Source organism: Syngnathoides biaculeatus, chromosome 12 (assembly GCF_019802595.1).
Source record: "Syngnathoides biaculeatus isolate LvHL_M chromosome 12, ASM1980259v1, whole genome shotgun sequence".
Taxonomy (NCBI): Eukaryota; Metazoa; Chordata; class Actinopteri; order Syngnathiformes; family Syngnathidae; genus Syngnathoides; species Syngnathoides biaculeatus.
The window spans coordinates 12,379,964-12,402,747 of NC_084651.1; the positions used below are offsets into that span (position 1 = coordinate 12,379,964).

At 39.9% G+C, this 22,784-nt stretch overlaps 3 protein-coding genes across 6 annotated transcripts in view; 1 reads left to right on the top strand and 2 right to left on the bottom strand.

Moving 5' to 3' along the window:
- Window positions 1–3,056: 3,056 nt before the first annotated feature.
- cutc (cutC copper transporter homolog (E. coli)) lies at window positions 3,057–10,779 on the bottom strand. 2 transcript variants are annotated; one of them, XM_061836601.1, is made up of 9 exons: window positions 10,646–10,779; window positions 10,493–10,571; window positions 10,020–10,079; window positions 9,739–9,909; window positions 9,103–9,138; window positions 8,856–8,989; window positions 5,260–5,287; window positions 5,070–5,175; window positions 3,057–3,510 (listed from the first exon to the last, which is right to left on the bottom strand). In XM_061836601.1, the coding sequence occupies exons 2-9, from the start codon at window positions 10,560–10,562 to the stop codon at window positions 3,399–3,401; spliced, it is 717 nt and encodes a 238-aa protein (XP_061692585.1). In that variant the 5' UTR covers window positions 10,563–10,571; window positions 10,646–10,779; the 3' UTR covers window positions 3,057–3,398. The 2 variants fall into 2 exon arrangements, with proteins under 2 accessions (XP_061692585.1, XP_061692584.1); XM_061836600.1 differs by having other exon boundaries at window positions 9,739–9,948.
- Window positions 10,780–10,962: 183 nt separating this feature from the next.
- LOC133509516 (cytochrome c oxidase assembly protein COX15 homolog) lies at window positions 10,963–15,015 on the top strand. The gene is made up of 9 exons (XM_061836596.1): window positions 10,963–11,188; window positions 11,356–11,567; window positions 11,647–11,769; window positions 12,571–12,757; window positions 12,851–13,018; window positions 13,109–13,190; window positions 13,667–13,821; window positions 13,901–14,014; window positions 14,080–15,015. Exons 1-9 carry the CDS (start codon window positions 11,117–11,119, stop codon window positions 14,209–14,211), a joined length of 1,245 nt encoding a protein of 414 aa, XP_061692580.1. The 5' UTR covers window positions 10,963–11,116; the 3' UTR covers window positions 14,212–15,015.
- A 1,796-nt stretch (window positions 15,016–16,811) lies between these two features.
- Window positions 16,812–22,784, bottom strand: part of LOC133509517 (Kv channel-interacting protein 2) — a 136,184-nt gene continuing 130,211 nt past the window's right edge. For 2 of the 3 annotated variants that reach the window (XM_061836597.1, XM_061836599.1), the window contains 7 exons: window positions 21,937–22,061; window positions 21,779–21,848; window positions 20,820–20,890; window positions 20,603–20,710; window positions 19,451–19,555; window positions 19,294–19,356; window positions 18,815–19,108 (listed from right to left, as the gene is read on the bottom strand). In XM_061836597.1, the coding sequence (XP_061692581.1) occupies window positions 19,016–19,108; window positions 19,294–19,356; window positions 19,451–19,555; window positions 20,603–20,710; window positions 20,820–20,890; window positions 21,779–21,848; window positions 21,937–22,061 (635 nt within the window). In that variant the 3' untranslated portion in view covers window positions 18,815–19,015. Of the gene's footprint in view, window positions 17,168–18,814; window positions 19,109–19,293; window positions 19,357–19,450; window positions 19,556–20,602; window positions 20,711–20,819; window positions 20,891–21,778; window positions 21,849–21,936; window positions 22,062–22,784 lie in introns of those variants that run through there. The other variant, XM_061836598.1, reaches the window with a different exon arrangement.

Consider the following 22,784-nt stretch of genomic DNA (forward strand, 5'->3'; position numbering starts at 1 on the left):
GAGTGAGAGATCGACTTGTCCCTCCATGCGAGAGAGGAAAGCTTTCCAGACAAAATGGAATGTTTTTCAGGAAAAGGGTGGGGGTGAGCTCATTAGCCCACCTCCCACCCACCAACCCCCAATTCCTGTTGTCTGAAACACATTTCAGGAACTGTCATCATATCAGAAAAAACTCAAGAATCCATGGGGAAAAACTCACTTCTTCAAGGCTGCAGAAAGCCTGAAATATTGTTCAAAAACAAGAGAGGGGTGGTGACTGTCTGGCTCGACCCATTTTCTGGTTTCAATCCATTTTCTGGTTTCAAAAGTCACATTGTAAGCAATGATGAAACAACAACTAAAAACAAGTGGAATAAAAAGATTCCTGCTTTGTACACGTTCTTTTGTTTGTAGCAATGTTCCTCCATGTGCTTATTTTTATGGTAATAGAACCCAGATGGCTTTCTGCTTTTGTGAATGTGTGCCCGTGTCTGTTTTATAGAGGCCCACTACACACAAGGCCACACCATTACATGACCCACACGTGAATAACATAAATGGGAACACTGCTCCAGAGGTATTGCACAGAAATGAATCTGCCTAAGATGGACCTGAGGTTAATGATTATATATTTGAAAAAGCCACATGGTCCAAAACTTAGCTGACTCATGATGCAAGTGCTCGCTCAATGGCCACGTGCAGTGAGTGTAAATTCCAAAGTCCACGATGACAATATAATGATATAAATTATGAAATATCTGCTAAAAGTTCAATTGGAGTTACAAATTGTAGATATCAGGTTACATCAATGGGTTTGGTTTATTGGCTTTATATCTTACATAATTTATGGTGTAAAATCCAACACAAACAATGCATGTATCGTTCAGTGGACTTCATGGGAGAGGACAACTTTTATATACCATAATAAACGGGGGGGAAAAAAAAAATGTGTTCATCCACATACAAGTCTGAGGAAAGCACAAAATTCCCAGATATCGAATCCAGAAGCTCAGTATGTTAACAAATGAAATATTAAAAGGATTCACTAACTTTACTTACAATGTTGAGATGCTAATATGTAAAGCAGCTCTTCATAGTTTGTATTACAGTATCATAGTTTGGTCAATTACTTGAAATTTCATACAGGCCCAGCAATGAGTTTTCAAATTGGTTATTCATTATATGTATTATACTGGCTGGCAACCAGTTCAGGGTGTAGCCTGCCTCTCTCCCAAAGTTAGGTGGGATAGGCTGCAGCACACCCACAACTCACATGAGGATAAGCGGTACAGAAAATTAATGGATAATGTGTATTAGGTTGTCCATCGATCCATTTTCAACACCGCTCTTTCTGGTTAGGGTCATGGGGTGCTGGGGACTATCCCAGCTGAGTTTGGGCGAAAGGCAGTCCACACCCTGAACTGATCGTCAGTCAAAATACAGCTTATACGTGTATATAAAAGCGGGGAAATGTTGGCTTGATTGTATTGTGGCTGATGTTGTTTACCATTTATAAAGGGTTTTTCAAGATAATTGGGGGAGATCATACTGAAAAAAGTCCTAAAGGCTTTTTAATGCTGGAGTAAGGTACAACAATATAGCACGAACAGTAACTGTTACAATGAGAATTTTATTTCTTCTGCTCTCCTATGAGTCATTCATTCTGAACCAATGAGCAGCTTTGCTGTGGAAAACAAGACCATAAAATGGTTCATAAATGCTCACAAATGCCATCTTATGCCATTGTTATTGGACTGTAATGCTCGGAATCATATACAAAGTTCAGTGGTTTATAGTTCATGATTCTATAATGTACAATGAATTGCCTTGCCCCTAAAAGTACAGTAGCTCATACAGTTGAAGCCAGAATTTTACATGAACTGCAAAAACAAAGATTTCATTTTTCATCAGGATCCCGAAAATTACTTCATTTTGTTAAATGTCACAATAATGACAGGGAGAATTTAACTCAATTTTCTTCTAGGGCAAAAGTTTACACACACACAAAGCGTACTATGTCTTTAAAGAACATGAGGAAGCCCAGATGATGATGTCATGGCTTTGAAAGCTCCTGATAAGTGAACTGATGACGTGAGTTAATTGACGAGACACCAGCAGAGTGTTTAAGGCCACACCTCAAACACTTTACTTCCTTGTTTGAAATCATGGCCAAATTAAAGAAATTGACCAGGAAATCAGAGAAATAATCGTGGCGCTCCACAAGTCTGGCTCATCCTTGGGTGCAATTTCCAGGTGGTTGAAGGTGCCGCATTCATCTGTTCAAACAATTATACTCAAGTATAAACACCATAGGAATGTCCAGCCATCACACCGCTCAGGAAGGAGACAAACTCTGTTTCCCAGAGATGAACGTGTTTTGGTTCGAAATGTGTAAAATCAACCCCAGAACCAAAAATAACAGCCTTGTGAAGAAGCTGGATGAAACTGGTGAGAAAGTATCATTGTCTGTAGTGAAACAGGTCCAAACCAACATGGGCTGAATGGCCACTTACCGATAATGAAGGCATTATTCTTTATATAAAAAAAAAAAAAAAAAAAAGTCAGATTAATGTTAGCAGAAAGACGCCAAGACAAAGATCTTAACTTCTGGAGACATGTCCTGTGGTCTGATGTAACTTAAGTGGAGCTTTTTGGCCGTAATAACCGCTGTTACATCTGGAGGAAAAAGGGGGAAGCTTGTAGACCTGAGAACACCATACCAACTGTGAAGCATTGTGGTGGCAGCATCATCTTGTTGGGCAGTTGAGCTGCAGCATGAACTGGATTTCTTCATAAAATAGACATCATGAAGAAAGAACACTACATGGAGATATTAAGGCAACATCTCAAGACATCACTCAGTAAGCTAAAACGTGGGTACAAATGGGTCCTCCAAATGGACAATGGCCCTAAGAATACTACCAAAATGGCGAAAAAAGTGGCTTGACGATGACAAAGTCATTATCTTGGAGGGGCCATCACAAAGCCCTGACCTGAATCCCATCGAAAATTTGTGGGCAGATATGAAAAGGCTGATTTTCATGCTCTAATGTTAAAATAAATCCATGTGCAACAAATAAAATACAACATCTTTTAATTGAAATGTGTAAAAATATACAGTCCTTGTCATAAGAAATAAAATTAGACAATCAGTTTCGGCTCTTTTTCCAACAAATGGAAAGTCTCGTAAATACAGTAGGTGCTTCTTTTTCCTCATTAAAAAAATAGAAATTTGCGACTCCTAACCACACTATACAACAGTTAAGCCTGAAATCTGGCGATTTGTGTGATAGTGAAATTTTATTTTGAAAATGTGTATGTTTTGGATGAAAATGACAAAAGTGGCAGGAAGATTAGAGTCCAATAAATACATCTGGAGGTATTGATTTAGGTCTCACTCATGGTTGTCTAGTTTAAATTCAGAGGGTATTTTTGGCTATTGCGTTAAAAGTGCGCACTTTGCTCACATCTGCCACCTTCAGGCTGTACTCTGGTGCTGTGAGAGAAGCTCCCATTTTCACACTGCTGTTCCTGCAAAGCAGACAAAACACTTGTCATTTGTTAAAACAATCAATATGGAGCTAACGATAGTACATTAGTAAAATAATCAGTGGGGAAAAAAATCCTCCCTTTGTGGCTTCAACAAAGACCTCTAATTAGATTTTTTTTACAAACCCACTATGCAAGCTAGAACATCCGAACAGAAGCCGAAGGCATGACTGACACAGTGTCAATCATTTGCCGTGCACATATCCAGTCACCAGCATGTCCGCAGCTTTGCACTGTCCTGATACCTTGGGATTCAGGAGCTTTGCTGATACTGTAGAAATATCCACCTTTGGTAAATAAAACAAAAAAATTCCCATCCCTCTTTTGCTAATAACTAGGCATAAGACGAGTAAACACAAGCACTGCAAAAGGACCACAGACAGCTGAGAAGATACAGAAGTTTGCAACATTTTTGCTCGATAGGTACATTTATCACCTTTTTTAAAATTGATTTTATATACTCCGGCACGGTGGCCTCACAGTTCTGAGGACCCGGGTTCAATCCCGGGCCCGCCTGGTGTAGAGTTTGCATGTTCTCCACGTGCCTGTGTGGGTTTTCTCCGGGCACTACAGTTTCCTCCCACATCCCAGTTTTGTGAAGCACTTTGTGTTGATTTTCAAGTTATACTAAAGGACTGTTTGAGTGATTAATAACCTGTTCAACTCCAGTGTTTTGGACAATGTTACTTTGGAGTCTAAGCCGCACTAGCCATAAAATAGACAATGAAAAAGAAAAAAATTATGTCGCACTGGACTATGTCGAAATTTTGGGGACATTCATTCCATAAAATCAGAGACTGAGAAAAATCATTTGCTCTAGAAAAGAAAGAAAAATTACCGGATATGACAAAATGGAGGGCGGCACAGTGGATCAGCTGGAAAGCGTTGGCCTCACAGTTCTGAGGACCCGAGTTTGATCTCGGCCCCGCCTGTGTGGCGTTTGCATGTTCTGCCCGTGCCTGTGTGGGTTTTCTCCGGGCACTCCAGTTTCCTCCCACATCCCAAAAACATGCAAGATTATTTGGACACTCTAAATTGCCCCTAGGTGTGATTGTGAGTACAACTGTCTCTAGGTGCCCTGAGATTGGCTGGCAACCAGTTCAGGGTGTACCCCGCCTCCTGCCCGTTGACAGCTGGGATAGGCTCCAGCACTCCCCGTGACCCTCGTGAGGATAAGCGGCAATGAAAATGGATGGACTGATGGATTTTATATACCAAAAATAAATAAATAAATAAAATCGGTTTGTTAGTAATCATGAATAAGTCCTCCTACCAACGAATCAGCTAACAGGATAATGTCAGCTTGTTTACAGTGATAATGCGAGCTGGTATTTTGTTGAAGCTAAACTCCGTTCTCTCTGACACTTTTATGATTGCATGACAAGAGTGGTCATCTTTGATAATCGCCATTGTCAGAATCAAGAGGGCGCGTGTGGGGGGTGGCGGAGTAGTAAGGTGTGAAGTGAGGCTACACCTTAATCATTTCTAGTGGTTGTGTAGGCGTAAAATTATTCTTCAACTGAAGCTATATGTAAACAAACCTGAATTTCATGGCAGAATCCCTGCTTGAGCGAGCAGAGCAGTGGAACTCTTGAGCGCCTGATCCCTCTAAAATTCTTTGCAAATTTCTCTCTGTGATGCCACCACCTGTATTAAAAAGATTAGATGACAAATTTGATTTTCTTTTGAAGCAAAACATTTACATCATTATATTAAAAGAAAAACACTAACCTGGCATGATGGTAATTCTACCTTTCGCCTGAAGGGGCACAAAGACCACATGTTAAGACACTGGTAATGTACAACGGATCCTTGAAGATTAAAGACGTACACCTTGGAATTTGACCAACCTTTCTAGGTAAAGCACACCTCTGAAGAGTTCAAAACAACACGATGTACAATGCCGCCATCCATGATGTTACACAACACAGTTGTTGCAGTGAATGAGAGAGGGTGGATGGCTCAAGATATGATGAACCTTTAGCCTAGAAAGAGCTACACTAGGCATCAGGATGGCTTCTTAAGAACACGCAGAGCCTTGCTAGTGATGGACAGTATGTGAAGCGGGTATCACACCATGATTCAAAGATAAATTAAAGCTTTTCCACACCATCCCTGAAGGCTTAACCAAAGTCCTCCAGCCACTTGCCATCTCAGTGAACAGGAGATTTAAGGCAATTTTGCATCAACAGTGGATGACGGATGGACAGCACAGCTTCACGGCAACGGGGAGGACGCGCCATTCAACTTTCCTGGAAGTGATTGGATGGATCAAGAACGCATGGGGTTCAGTGACAAGTGACACAGTACTGTCGGGATTCAAAAAGGCTGGAATAATAACAGGGACTGATGCAATCTGACGGTAGCCACACAGAAGAGGAACCAGCACCCTCTCTATCTACTTCCAGAGTTGGGGGAGTTGTTCATAAGTGACACAGAGGATGATGAGTTTGATGGATTTGGTGATTTTTTTTTGTTGTTGTGAGATTGAGAGTTTCCTAAACTAGTTGTGTTGTTTAGGCTGTAGTTAGCTTAACTGTTAATATGTTATGTGAACATACTACCTATTCACATGATATTAACAGATGCCAATTTAGCTTGTTCTCCAATTTATTATAACTGGTACTTTTTCTTTCTTTTCTAGAGAAAATGTTTTTTTCTTAGTCTCTGATTTTATAGAATATCCCCAAAATTTCGACATAGTCAAGTGCAACATTTATAATTTTTTTCTTCTTCATTGTTTATTTTACGGCTAGTACAACTCTGACTCCAAAGTAAAATGGTTATTAATCACTCAAACAGTCCTTTATTATACTATGCTTATTAAAAAGCAACCCAAAGTGCTTCACGAAACTGATAAAAGAAAAAAATGAAGTTTTTTATAAATGAATAAAATAACCTTAAGGTTCCCATATTTTGGTAATTTAGATTTCCAAAGAATGACCATTGTGTCTAAATGTCTAAAATGGGCTTAGTATAAAAGTGTTAATTTCATGAAAAAAAAAAAAAAGTGCTTCACAAAACTGATAAAAGAAAAAAAATGAAGTTTTTTATAAATGAATAAAATAACCTTAAGGTTCCCATATTTTGGTAATTTAGATTTCCAAAGAATGACCATTGTGTCTAAATGTCTAAAATGGGCTTAGTATAAGTGTTAATTTCATGAAAAAAAAAAAAACAAAAAAACAACAACCTTGGTTTAGTTAGTGTTAGTGTCTAGAAAAGGCCTCTCTGACAGCTATGTCTTGTTTTAAACCCGGTTTGATATCACTTTTACATTGTATAGTTAGTCAAGGTTTTATGAATGCAACAGTAGCCCTGCAATTGACTGATGACCAGTGTTGGTTTTCCAATTGTACTGAAAGTCAGCTATGACAGAATCTAGCTCACGCACGAAACAAAAACAGATGGATGGAGTGCCAATGGACCTTTCCGACTGGCGATCTTCAGCTCCGCCCCCCTTAGCTACAGTTGCCATGCCGCACAATCTTCTTAAATGGCGACTGAACAGAACAGGTTTGAACTGGATGCTCCAGATAATATTGGGGTATGTTTTTTGCCGAATGCATCAGACTTGCCAAGAGAGTTCTCAACTATTTCACGGAAGGATATGTACGCGGAATTAAGATTTTGGACAGAGCAGGACGCAATGTCAGAGATACAGCGAAACGTTGGCGATACATGCAAAAATGTTTGACGCCTCACAAACGTCATATTGAAATCCAACAGGATAAAATAGTGGAATCGTACTGCGCATGTAAAGCAAGGGGAGTACTTTTTACTTGGAAAGATCACGAGAAATATTATTGTAGTTCCTTATAAGCGAGTGGGTGTATTCATTTGACTTGGCTCGTCATGGAATCCAGTGCTCTGTTTTAAAAGTCCAAAGTTATACAAATAGTCAAATAGAAATTTCTCTGGCATGACATCCCGCATTTACGTATCACGAACCCGACTCCTCGGCATAAAACATGACACATTTCATTGCAGGTCAGTGATGCACTAACAAAGATAAAGCTGTACAAAGCCCTGATAATAATTCATCAAACTCGGAGAAGATATTTCTCCCAGACTTACCTTCAAACATACAGCCTTGTGTTTGTTGATATTGTCCACATTTAGTTGTACGTGCGCATTTCCGCGAGCCTTAATCCATCGTAGACACTTTGTCAACTGTGTTTTAGGCTTTGGAAAATGAATCAAAAGGGTTACCAGGTAGATCACAAGCTCTGATGTCTCTGATTGGTCCTTGTCAATTAATGACATTGTTTCCTTGCTGCACAGATTTAGGCAAAATTAATTTTTCTTTGGTGTTCCAGAGAAAAAAAGGGGAAGATGGTAATGATGCTAAAAAAAAAAAAAATTGAGGTTTTTCTCTCTCACTAATTAAGCATACATTTTATTTATTTAATCACAATGTGGCCTAACCCACGGGTTTTCAAAGTGTCGGAAAGTGAATTTCACCTAATTGGCCTTTAACATACAAACAGGTTTACGGAACATACAGTGGAACCTCCATTAAAAAAATAAAATTTCTCAGTAAATTATGGTAGATGCACGATTAATAATTAGGTAAAGTAAATGCGTCTGTTCCAGGCTCAAACGTTTTGTGTCATAAACTCAACTGGAAAAGCAACATTTTTATTCGAATTTGAACACTGTCCTAGAAGAATAAAGTCCACCACTGTGGCATAGAATAAAAACACTAAAGTACTCACCCTTTGTAGAGATTAGCAGCATTTCAAATATATTCCTGCAGTAAAGTATATCAGTGAAATAAAAGCAAAAGGACAACACTTTGTTTGCTCAAATACATAATGATGGTTTTGTTTATGTTTTAAGCATATTCCATATTCGTGAACTGCAAACGGTCCTGCGTTTGTGGTGTTCGACTTTGGAGGTTCCACTGTATATTCCCTTATTTATTTTTCTCAAGCCGCAGCGGCTCCTACTTTGTCAACTGTGTTTTAGGCTTTGGAAAATGAATCAACCGGGCCCCTTGTAACCTAGCCGGATATCTTTCATCAGAATTGCACGTTCCCCAAGTGCATCTGAGGACCATTTTGTTCATAACATTAACTTTTCCAACCACACGCGACCGATAACCAGCATTGCTTGTGGGACATGACTACAAGAGGGGCGTGTTGAGCCAGGGGTTAAGACAATGTGGTTATCTGATTGGCTATTAACGTACGAGTGATTGACAGCTCGGAAAGGTCCATTGCAACAGTTTGACCCTGTAACAGATTAATTCTACTTCCGTTATTTTTCCCATTCCAGGGTTAACCAATGTGTTGAGGTTCTACTGCAAATGAATTGAAACTTACTTGCTCTACAAGGCGCTTAATGAGTGGGAGTCCCTCCAGTGCAGAGCCGTCACAGCCACTGGTCAGCACGCGCTGGAAACCTAATGACGCTAGCGTCTCCAGGGCAACAACTGGATCACTGACCATGTCAAAAGCTAGAGAATAGAAAATAGGGAGTCAATATTTGATTTTCATCCGAGTAATATATTCTTTACTGAAAAACGTGGTCTAAATATTGGCAGTGGAAATAACCATTTGAGTACTGTACCTCGGTGGAAGGTGATGGGTAAAGGACGAGCAGCAGCTAGAGAGAAAAATACAAAATTGGAATAATAAAAGATCTGCTTCACGAAACTTTTTTTAATCTTTGAATTTTTTTAACTCCAGCTCTGGTTTCTTTTTGTACTTGAAGTTGGCCATAAAGCCCTGGTAGACCATTCAGTTTTAAGAACAATGAAATGCCTGATGTAGCTTTTAAATTCCCCCAAACATCCAAGCCACATGGCTTTTAAATAAGGCAACATTGTGGACAAGAGGTTAGCACATCTCCCACACAGTTTTGTGGTTTGAATCTTAAATTTAACATTTCTGTGTGGACTGAATGTTGTCCATATGGTTGTCCATGTAATTCAAGATACTGTACTCTGGATTCCTCCATCACTTAAAAAAGCATGTTAGGATAATTGAAGACTCTAAATTGTCCATAGGTCTGAATAGGAGTGTGAATGATTATCTGTGCCATTGACTGACTGGCAATCTGTCCAGAGTACACTCCACTTCTCCCAAATTAAGATGGGATAGGTTCCAGCCCATCTGCAACCGCTGTGGGATGGATGGATGGTCACAATGTCACGTAGTGTTGAATAAATTATATAATACTTTAAATGACACAGGGACACAGTACCCAGAAACTCCATACAGAGCTCTGCATCCACCTGTCCCTCTTCAGTCAAGGCTCCCAGCACAAATCCATCAGCCCCATGGTTCTGCATCTCCTCTATGTCTTTCTTCATCACTTCCACTTCCCAGTCAGAGTAAAGGAAGTCGCCGCCACGGGGACGAATCATCACATACACTGGGATTTTGACACACCTTTTTACAATCTGCAGTAGACCTGCAGTAGATACATAAATACTACATTTACAAGTCAACTGTCGAGTGTAACCCTCAAAAGAATGTGCTCACCAAGACTGGGAGTGAGCCCTCCTTCCATAAGACTACAACACAGCTCGAGTCGACCAGCACCTGTCACAAGCAAAGCAAAACAAATTTAGTTGGTAACTCAATGCGCCATGAGGAAACAAAACTGAGGACGTATCGATATATGACACTTCCAGGTTACAATTGGGCACGATGAACTAGTTTCCACGCAGTACTTACTATTTGTCACTGTAGTGTTTTAAACTTAAGGCTTGGGGATGTTCTTCATATAACTAGTGTTGTTGTTCAATGTTCAATACTGCGTTAGTGATGGATTACGGTGGCAAGCGAATGGAAGTTCATCGTAAAGAGAGGAATATAACGTTTCATGTTGTCTGGATTTATTTTAATATCTACTTTCAACTGAGACTAGTTTATTACAGTATTTCGCTTTCCAAGAGTCCCATGTAATTTGGAAAGTGAGATATATTCACGACGTACGGCAGGCAACTACCAACCTCCTCGCTCCGCATTGAGGGCAGACTCCACGGAGTCCACACACACCTCCATTAGAAAGCCCTCTGCCATATTGACTATCTGGGAGGACAGGGACATAAAGAGACTACGGTTAATTTCATATCTCGAAAACACAATTTCATATCTAGAACTACCTGTCAAGCTGGCATTTTTAATACTGTAGCTGATAGTGGAGCTAGCTGTATGTAGCTCACGGTCACTGTTGTGGGATTGCTTTTTCCGGGATGTTAATTTTAATACACGTGCTTGGGCTGGTGGGCGGAGGAAGTACACTATGTTGGAACAGGACTACGGCAAGAATGGAGCCGCTCTTGCGGCGTACGCTAAACATAATATCAAAGGTTACCCGAGTGTGAGAGTTGTATTTGAAAACAAATGTATATCAACTATTTATTATTTTTAAAATGTAAGCCAACTTGAATATTTTTACATAGCTACACTTTTATTTCGATATATATTATACAATTAACATTTTCACCAACCTTGTGCTGACGTCAGGGGTTAAGAGTTGAAAGTTCAAGCTGGCGTTTTGCAACATGATTATTTAAATGCTGTTGTAACAACGTCTAGAACGGCGGCTTTGGGTAGAAACTGCGGGACAAAACATGTTACTTTCTTCGATAAGGATAACGTTAACAAATGGCTGCAGACGCGCCGGAGGAATTCAACACAGTAACGTAAGTATGGTACATCTACGCTAACTGCTATCCTAGCTGGAGGTGTGGAAAAAAGGTCAAAGCTATGTGCATGAAATAATTTAAAGTGCTTGTAGAACTTAAGACCAGGCGTTAAACGCAATCAGTCATGATTTTTCAAAATATCTCTATTCACACGAAATGGACAGTGTGCCAAATTACGACAGTGGCTAGCGCGAAGGGGCCAGAGCACCATTACAGCCGAGGCAGGAGCTTCAGCCTCCCCATCATCATCAGCAGCAGCAGCAGCCGCCGCCGCCGCTAGTGTCCCCAATGCAGCCACAAACAGGATCGTAGGTCGCTGGTTACTTGGCTGCAGCGGTCTTGTTGTCGGCGCTGTTGTTCTCGGTGGCGTCACACGGTAAAATACAATGTACTGTATATGATTTTCATCTTTGTTTTTGAAGGTTCTGTGATTTGATTGGTGTTTGTTGAATCAGACTAACAGAATCTGGCCTGTCCATGGTCGACTGGCATCTGGTGCGAGAGATGAAGCCCCCTCAGTCGCAGGCAGAGTGGGAGGCCGAGTTTTCCAAATATCAGCAGTTTCCTGAATTCAAGATGTAAGATGCTGTTTTTTGTTCTTTTCATGGCATTGTTCCTCTGCTCAGAGAATGTAAAACATGGCCGATTCCTAAACGATCCACCTTACCTTTAAACATAACTGAAGTTAGCATTGCATACCTTTTTTTCCCCCTGAAGCCATCTTTCCTGTCTCCTGGTTTATAGTAATGTCATTTTAATTTGTATGTTAGTGTACTTATGTAATTTACCACAGCTACAAGGATTTGTAGAAGTCGTTCTGTATGTCACCACCTTATAAAAGCAGTGGAAACTCCAAAGTGGAATATCATCTGTGACACTGCTTGCATTTTAAATTGCTCCCACTCCCCTCCAAAAATAAATACACTTTACAAGCAATATTTTAAGTCCTAATTGTCACTAAATTATAAAGAGGAGGTAATCATTGTTAATAAAACAAAGGAAAAAATCCTGGTCAGATGTGAAAATGGAGAGTAAAATGGGCAGTGTGTTGGCAAGTTCATTTTCATGCATGTCAATATTCTTTGTGCTTTCAGCTAAATGTTATCTACGTAATCGTTTGCATGGGAAATGTTTCATATCCAATTGGTAGCACGTTATTTTCCTCGTATTGTTCTGAACATCCACATAAATTCTATAGTCTTTAAAGATTATCACTCAAAAAAATATATTTCTTGGGATAATCACAAGGGTAGTTCGAACACAAATTTTGTTCGTATGAGGAAGCTGTCCTTGAAAATCCTGCTTGAACCCCAAATTGTTGAACTTTTCTTCTACTTATTAGTATCTATTGTAAATGTGGCATATTTTTGTCCTCCCAGAATGAACCACAACATGACTCTGCCAGAGTTTAAGTTCATCTTCTACATGGAGTGGGGTCATCGTATGTGGGGAAGGCTCGTAGGTTTGGCCTACATCCTTCCCACTCTGTACTTCTGGAGGAAAGGCTACTTCACTCGCTCCATGAAGGGAAAAGTTCTCGGTCTATGTGGATTTGTCTTCTTCCAGGTGACTTGCACGTCACGCAAAACGGAATCAATTATTACATTGAGAGATTTTTACTGGGATTGAGTGCGTTTCTATGTGTGTGTCTCTTGTCAGGGCCTGTTGGGTTGGTACATGGTCAAAAGTGGTCTGGAGGAGAAGCCAGAGTCACATGACATCCCACGGGTCAGCCAGTATCGACTGAGTGCTCACCTCGGTTCTGCCTTACTCCTTTACTGTGCCAGTCTGTGGACCGGCCTTACGCTACTGCTGCCTGCTCACAAGGTACTGCTGTCTTATATACAATCACATCTACTGACTGTAGTTTTAAAATGTATTCATAACTATGCTTGTTTTTTCCCCTTACTATGCAAGTTGGCAGACACCAAACGCCTCATACAGCTGCGAAGGTTTGCCAAGGGAACTGGTGGACTCGTCTTTCTTACAGCTCTTTCAGGTCAGCTTAGGAGAGAAGTGTATCTTAGGTATTATTTTAATGAGATTTTTTTCATGGAATCATTTTTTTCTTGGTTGAAAGTTAAAAAGGTTAAATTCCAGAAAATACCTTCAGGTTTACGTGTGTAACGTTAATTTTGTCTTCACTGATTGACACATAATACAGGATATATAATATAGGATTGTAGCCATATTTCTAGATAATTCTTGACCAATAAGTTTTCATTAAAATGTTTGCATTTAAGAATAATAAAAGCTTTATTCTTCGTATAGCAAATATTTCCATTAAATCTTAGATGTTATGGTTATATGTCCCAGTGGCAGAAAAACCTTGGAAAGCGCTGTGGTGTTCAGACCTTTAATATCCACTGTATGGGTCAGTTCCAAATTGTGTGACTTCAGGGGCACTTGAAATACTGATGTTACTATACGAATGTAATACATACTAATAATATCAACTAATAATAATGTTTGCAGGTGCTTTTGTTGCCGGTTTGGATGCGGGCCTGGTGTACAACTCCTTCCCTAAGATGGGAGAACGCTGGGTCCCTGATGACCTGTTGGCCTTCTCGCCCACCCTCAAGAACTTCTTTGAGAACCCCACAACTGTGCAATTTGACCACAGGATCTTAGTATGTCGCAGTACTCACAGGGAGGATATCATGCCCACTTACTTACCTAATAATGACTTTTACCTTCCCTTTGCTTTAGGCGGTCTCATCTTTGACGGCCATCACTGGGCTGTATCTGTTTTCTAGAAGGATGGTGCTGCCGAGGAGAGCCAAGATAGCAATCAGCCTCCTCACAGCAATGGCATACGGACAGGTAGCCTGGCACATAGCAGGGCAGTCCTCGAAAACCTCATCTTAACCTGTGCCCTCGCTCCTCAGGTTGCACTGGGAATCAGCACATTACTGCTGTACGTGCCCACTCCTCTGGCAGCGACTCACCAGTCTGGATCTGTGGCGCTACTCTCGCTGGCCATTTGGGTTCTGGCCGAGCTCCGTAAGATGCCCAAATAATGATGGGCAATTTTTTTTCCTGGACTATTAACTTCTAAAACCTGGGACAATCACTGGTTTATTTTAAAATAAGGTCAACAAGCAAACAAATGAATTGGATCTCTATGCACACAATCTGCACTCATTTCTTCAACTTCAAGCACTAGAAAAGTTAGATTTGAATAATGGTACCGTATTTCCTCAAAAAGATGACCCAGCCCATTTGCACCCCATTGCTAACCAAAACAGCAGCATCTGCAAAGCATGTTAACAATCTCTTGTCGTAAACAAGTTTCTTGTGCAGCATCGAAGAATATTTATTGACAATTAGCTTTCTACATTGTTGTGTGGATCTATGTTTTTGTTTCTGGCGAGGTAGAAGACTCATTCATTCATATTGTTGAACGTAATTAGGTTTTAATTATACATTAATTTAACTAAATGTAATAAATTCAAATCCACATATGAAAAATTTTTAATCCGTGTCCTGAGCCTCTATTTGAGGAAATAAGGTATCAAATGGCAGCATTTATTTTCACAGCAGTATAATTTCACATTTTGTAGCTAAAATGGGGGCCATTATAAGACAAAATTTTTCTGTGAACCCACTTTTACTTGTTTTGAATGTAATTGCTGAGCTATTATTATTTCTCTCCACTATTCAACTGCCTATGTGCTGAACAAGATGTGGCTCTTGAAATTATGACTATAAAATGTATATTTTGAATCATGCCGCTTCTTGCTGTCAAAATTATGGATAGATTTTTTTTTGTTATTCCTTGTATTATTTCAATAAAATGTACAGTCTGAAAACAACCGTCGCCCAGTTTGCATAGTAACTGTGAATTTTATTGTCTGTACAAAATATACATATTTAGAATACGTACCGGTAACTATTTAGAGGTCTGCTAACGAAAATGGGTACAAGAGATTAGTAGATTTTATTATTCTAGACAAAATACCAGTACATGCAGGGAATGGACATATTTGACTTGTGGGGGCTGACAAGTAGCAAGGGCCAATCAGAGACAAGCCCCTGGTGGTAAAATGATTAAAAAATTAATGGGAAAAATGTTGGGAGTGCATATAAGGATTCCACTGTTTCTCACAGAAAAGTGATTATTGCTGTCCCTATTCATACACCACTTTCTTACTTTTGGATGTAATGTTTTTTTTTTAATTGGGAGAAGAAAAAAAGGCTGGAAAAAAAAAAGGGTTACCAGGTAGATCACAAGCTCTGATGTCTCTGATTGGTCCTTGTCAATTAATGACATTGTTTCCTTGCTGCACAGATTTAGGCAAAATTAATTTTTCTTTGGTGTTCCAGAGAAAAAAAGGGGAAGATGGTAATGATGCTAAAAAAAAAAATTGAGGTTTTTCTCTCTCACTAATTAAGCATACATTTTATTTATTTAATCACAATGTGGCCTAACCCACGGGTTTTCAAAGTGTCGGAAAGTGAATTTCACCTAATTGGCCTTTAACATACAAACAGGTTTACGGAACATACAGTGGAACCTCCATTAAAAAAATAAAATTTCTCAGTAAATTATGGTAGATGCACGATTAATAATTAGGTAAAGTAAATGCGTCTGTTCCAGGCTCAAACGTTTTGTGTCATAAACTCAACTGGAAAAGCAACATTTTTATTCGAATTTGAACACTGTCCTAGAAGAATAAAGTCCACCACTGTGGCATAGAATAAAAACACTAAAGTACTCACCCTTTGTAGAGATTAGCAGCATTTCAAATATATTCCTGCAGTAAAGTATATCAGTGAAATAAAAGCAAAAGGACAACACTTTGTTTGCTCATATACATAATGATGGTTTTGTTTATGTTTTAAGCATATTCCATATTCGTGAACTGCAAACGGTCCTGCGTTTGTGGTGTTCGACTTTGGAGGTTCCACTGTATATTCCCTTATTTATTTTTCTCAAGCCGCAGCGGCTCCTTCGAGGTCCTCCAGTGTTCCTCACACTCTGAAAACCTGCTAATTAAATTGTCTTTTTTTTTTTCAAGAACCTGCTATAATCACGTGACTCATCTGATCACAAGTTCACAAGCACAGCCTGCAGTCTATTAAAAGTCCCACAAATGTTTCATTAAAGGCTAGAACCACTGTGGTGGTCTGTCAACTATGGTGCGTGATCGTCAGGAGACACCTACAGCTAAGACGGAAATAGTTTGGGAGGCCAAACTCATTTTAGCAGAATTCCATAAATAGAGAAGGGTGTTGTTCCCGGTCAAGTCCCCCCCGAATAGGCAAGATGGAGAGGGCACGCTCGTCATTCCTGTTGCACATGCACTTTGCACAAGAGGTTGAGGCACCTGTGGATGGCCGGTAGTCAGGAGACGGACAAGCGGACTTCGGAGCGTCTCTGAAAATAACGTCATCGCCGGATATAAGTGACATCATCATGCGGGATTGAAATCAGTTCCGATCGAGTTCCAGCCTTTTGGTCTTTGAGACACCCTGCAACCTCCCGAGAATGTTATGCTTCCCCTCGCCCGGAGTGTGCGGGTCACATTCGTTTATGTTTCACAGCGGCGCCGCATGCACAATATCAGGACCAGCGTCCAAGTGATGAGTTCTTTTCTTTTTTTTTTTTTTTTTTGGGGGGGGGGGGCAGCATCTTCACTTGAAGTTCCACCATTTGCTCAGAAAAAGAAGAAAATGTAGGAATAGCAGAAGTTGGCCGTGTGGTTTTGGGTTCATGGTAGTGTCGGTCAGCCTTCTGCTTGCCTTCTTTTCCCAGTGTTTCTCCACACTGCCTGATGAGGAGAGGGCTTGCTTCCCATTGAGAGGAGCTACACATACACAGAGCGCACACGCGCACACACACACGCTCTTTTTTTTTTTTTTTTTTTTTTCAAAACCTGACTCATTTTAAACCTTTAACTTGGGACCAAGCGCCCTTCCCGGGTCTTAGATGACATTGTCAAACAGCTGCATGGACTGCATGATGTTTTCATCCTGAGGACAGAAGACACTTTTTTTGTGATTAAGTTATTACAGCATCTACCAATGTATTTTTCACATGTCATTACATCAGTGATTACCAATCTATCTACAGTGGAGAAAATAAGTATTTCAACACCCTGCTATATTGAAAGTTCTCCCACTTGGAAATCATGGAGGGGTCTGAAATTTTCATCATAGGTGCATGTCCACTGTGAGAGACAAATCAGAGAGAAAAATCCAGAAATCACAATGTATGATTTTTTTTACGATTTGTGTGATACAGCTGCAAATAAGTATTTGAACGCCTGTCTATCAGCTAGAATTCTGACACTCAAAGACCTGTTAGTGCGCCTTTAAAAGTCCACCTCCACTCCATGTATTATCCAGAATCAGATGCACCTGTGTGAGGTCGTTAGCTGCATAAAGACATCTGTCCACCCCATACAATCAGTAAGACTCAAACTTGTAACATGGCCAAGACCAAAGAGCTGTTCAAAGACACCAGAGACAAAATTGTACAACTCCACACGGCTGGAAAGGGCTGTGGAGAAATTGCCAAGAAGCTTGGTGAAAAAAGGTCCACTGTTGGAGTAATCATTAGAAAAATGGAAGAAGCTAAACATGACGGTCAATGGAGCCCCATGCAAGGTATCACCTCGTGGGGTCTCAATGATCCTTATAAAGGTGAGGAATTAGCCCAGGACTACACGACAGGACTTGGTCAGTGACCTGAAAAGAGCTGGGACCACCGTTTCCAAGGTGACTGTTGGTCATCCACCCAAGACGTCATGGTTTGAAACCATGCATGGCACGGAAGGTTACCCTGCTTAAACCAGCACATGTCAAGGCCCGTCTTAAGTTTGCCAATGACCATTTGGATGATACAAAGGAGTCATGGGAAAAAGTTTTGTGGTCAGATGAGACCGAAATGGAACTTTTTGGTCATAATTCCACTAACCATGTTTGAAGGAAGACGAACAATGAGTTCCATCCCGAGAACACCATCCCCTTCTGTGAAGCATGGGGGTGGTAGCATCATGCTTTCAGTGTGTTTTTCTGCACATTGTGCAGGATGACTGCACTGTATTAAGGAGAGGATGACCGCAGCCATGTATTGTGAGATTTTGGAGAACAACCTCTTTACCTCAGTCAGAGCATTGAGCAATGGGTCTTTCAACATGACAATGACCCAAAGCACACAGCCAGGAAAACCAAGGAGTGGCTCTGTAAGAAGCATATCAAGGTTCTGCTGTGGCCTAGCCAGTCTCCAGACCTAAACCCAATAGAAAATCTTTGGAGGGAGCTGAAACTCTGTGTTACTTAGAGACAGCCCAAAAAAATGTCTGATTTAGAGAAGATCTGTGTGGAGGAGTGGGCCAAAATCCCTCCTGCAGTGTGCGCAAACCTGGTGAACAACAACAGGAAATGTTTGACCTCTGTAATTGCAAACAAAGGCTACTGTACCAAATATTAACATTGGTTTTATCCAGTGGTAAAATACTTATTTGCAGCTGTATCACACAACTTGTTAAAAAAAAAATCATACATTTTGATTTCTAGATTTTTCTTTATTATCTGTTTCTGTCATAACCAGAACACTAGGGCGAACCCAAATGCACGACTCGGTGGACAGGAAGGCAGTTGAAAGAGAGTGTTTATTCGTTCCGATGTCGAAAGCCGGGGAGTCAGTCACAGCGAGCAGTAGAATCAGAAGCGACAGGCTTACGGGGTTGGTCAGGGAACAGGTGGAGGTCGGTACACAGGAGTTCGGAGTCAGGAATGAGGACGCGCGGGAACGACGCATGGATGGCGACGATCTGGCAAAGACAGACCGTCCGCTGGGTCCTATATATACCAGGGTTAATGATTGCTGATGAGGCGCAGGTGTGCGGGGGACCTGCACAGCCAGGGCTGTACCGGCAGGACCATGACAATCTCACAGTGGACATGCACCTACGATGAAAATTTCAGCCCCCTCCATGATTTCTATCTATCTATCTATCTCTATCTATCTATCTTCTATCTATCTATCTATCTATCTATCTATCTATCTATCTATCTATCTATCTATCTATCTATCTATCTATCTATCTATCTATCTATCTATCTATCTATCTATCTATCTATCTGTGCCTTACCTTTTTACATGACTCAATAAACTCCTCTATAGTAACTACGCCATCGTTATTTTGGTCCATTTTCTGAAAGAAAGAATAAACAGCCGCAGCCAGAGATTTAATGATTGCAAAACACGACTTTACATTCACAATAATTCCCATTGGTTTCTTTGTTGACCTGGAAGAAGCTCTCAACATGCTCTCTGGGGGCATCGTCCTGCATAGTGGGGTACGTGTACTTCCCCATCATGTCGTAGATGGACTTCATGATGTCCAGCATCTCCTGGGAAAGAGAAAGTGCCGTGAATGACGGACAATACATTAGTAGAGAGCCAAAAATGACGATAATAGTAATTTATTTGAGAGCTTACACTGTAACGTGAAATATATGGAAAAATACTGTGCTATACATGTCAGTTTTTGCAACAAACAAACCAAAGTATAATTTACTCTCTACATTATCCTCCTTGCAAACAGAAACTAAAATTGGAAAAAAAAAAAAAATATATATATATATATATATATATATATAAAATAATTAAAAAAAAAATTATAATGCTAACAATTTTGAAAACAACAATAAACACTAACAATATAGAATTAATTGGTGTTTCTCCACAGATAGCAATTTGGCTCCATTGCCAAATTTTTAGATCTTTTTCTATCAATATAGGTTTATCTAAATTGAATGTAAATTAATAGTAGTCTACTAGTGCTGCAAAATGGTAGAGTAATACAGTATTTTAAATGAACAGAAATGCCTGACCTCATAAATAAATAAACGGTTTAGTCAGTGCACTACATTTGTACTAATGGATCAACGGAAAAACAAAGTAGTTTTATACTCTATTGTAGGATTTAAAAAATGTGATCTATAAACTATTTTTCCAAATATAAAATATTTATCATAAAAAATAACATGATGAATCACTCTGCTAGGTCTACAAATTTATTATAATAGGTTGGCGTCAATCTAAAAAAATATTAAAGTTAATAAATAAGTAACTACATAATATGTAGGTCAAAATGGATCAAAAAAAGAAAAAATCTTTTTAGGTATATGAATAAGATTATAAAATGCCAAATACCTGTAGAAAAAATGTTTTTGTTGAAATAAATTCTTAAAGTATGAGTTCTGAAATTACAATAATGAGACAATGTAGAAACATAAAATAGTGTTTTAAATATTTACTTTTGAGATTACCAATAAGTAAATATAAATTGCATAATCAATCAGCTCCCTATCAGGTTTGTAGCAAAGTACTTTGTACAATACAAACTTAAGTTTAATGAGTGATTAAATGAGTGCAATCATGAGAAGCAAACTGACATCTTTGGTGATGCAGCCATCCTTGTTCAGGTCGTAGAGGTTAAACGCCCAGTTTAAGCGGTCGTTAATCGTCCCTCTCAGGATGATAGACAGGCCAAATACAAAGTCCTGACACAGGAGGAAATATAATATTAACATGGGTCCTACAACAACAACAACAACAACAATCCGCTTATTTGTTCAAGGGTGCCGAATAGAGAAAGAAGCAAGAGATCACCTCAAAACTAACTGAGCCGTTCTTGTCAGTGTCAAAGGCTTCAAACAGGAAGTGCGCGTACGTACTTGAATCTGCAAAGATTAAAAACACACCTAAAGGAAGCCCTCCAAACAAGCAAGATATTTGAATTATGCTAAATATACAGTCGCCTAGATTAAAAAAAATAGATAAAAGAACTGAAACATTACGTCCGGAAAAGTCTATATTTTATCCATCCATCAATTTTCGTAGCCGCTGATCCTCACAAGGGTGGCGTGGATTGCTGGCACTTATACCAGCTGTCAACGGGCAGGAGGCGGGATATACCCTGAACTGATTGCCAGCCAATCACAAGCCACATGGAGACAAACAGCCGCACTCACAATCACACCTAGGGGCAGTTTAGAGCGCCCAATTAATGTCTCATGTTTTTGGGATGTGGGAGGAAACCGGAGTGCCCAGAGGAAACCCACACAGGCATGAGGAGAACATGCAAATGCCACACAGGCGGGTCTGGGATTGAACCCGGGACCTCAGAACTGTGAGGCCAATGCTTTTTTCTTATACTTCGGTGGCTTAGAGAGATAAATGAAAATATTATATTTAGAAATAATAAATGTTAACTTTGGGACAAATCATCTGATATTGGATCATTTCCAGCAGCACGTCTAATGATTTTTCCACTGTGCCACGGTATCCAGAGAGCGTAGTTTAGCCTGGGTTGTTAGTGGGAGTTGTCAAGGGCAAGTTTTTGCTGTATGTTTAGCTGCATTTTTTTTTTTAAAACAATCTCTAAGACATTTATTTTTAACGGTAAAATAAGTTGAGTTTAATTTTTTCATATATCTTTAGAGTTCGGCAAATACAAACAATTTAAGGGGGGCATGAATTACTTTTGCTTTTTCCCCCCACTCACGGTAGTGCTCAATCCCTATTGTCAGCCAAGAGTAGGGAATTACTGTTTATCATTTGTGCCTCACCTCCCTGAGGAAAGAACTGCGAATAGATATTCTTGAAGTTCTCCTCATTGACCACACCGCTCGGGCACTCCTGGCAAACAAAAATGTCGATGAAACAAGATGGAAGAATCAATGACAGTTTCATGTTTATTATCTGTCTTTTCTTCGAGCAGACGTACATTTTTGAAGCCCCGGTAGAGAACCTGCAGCTCCTTCTTGGTGAACTTGGTCTGCTCCTGCAGCTTGTCCATGCTTTCTGGCCGATGGCACACGGTGGAGAGCTCAAAGTCATCTTCTACACTGTCTGCGTGAGGGACACGCGTACTCATGTTAGCATCACAACAAGCATGGAAGTTTATGGTTCATGTTAAACTTCAGTCTTGTGGCGATATGAAGATCATCTCGACTGATTTTTCGAAGACAACCGATGATAGGAGTCAAGACAGTGTGACAAAAAGTTGTGCGGACACCGTAAGCAGCAGACATTTCATATTTTATTCACACTAATTCCGAGCTCAACCTCTACAAGCTATTTCTTTTATAACCCACTAAAATGAACAATAAACTGTCAACGTGCATATAAATCTCTCTCTCCCTCTCTCCGTACTATCCCACCCATATAAATTAATAAAATACACTCACTCACACACACTACATCCTCAAATAATGACGCTACTCAAATACAGTATATGCCATGCCCCATGCAGTTGCCAGGTAACCATTGGACACAAATTAAATGTCTCCCTCATACGGACACCACCCTACGCACAGAGAATTTTTCCATGACAAACCTAATTGTGAACATCGCAGTTCATAGGCACAATTATTTAGACACACTTTGCCCACTTGAACGCTGTTGTTAACCAAAACAGCAGGATCCACTGAAGCAGTTTTTAAGGTTGAATTCATTGTCATAGTGAGACTAAAATTAGACGTCTAGTAGACTCAGACACTTTAGCTCTCCACAATGTTGTGTTCGATTTCAAGGGAGCTACATAACATATTTCTCTGTCACTGGTCTTGCAGT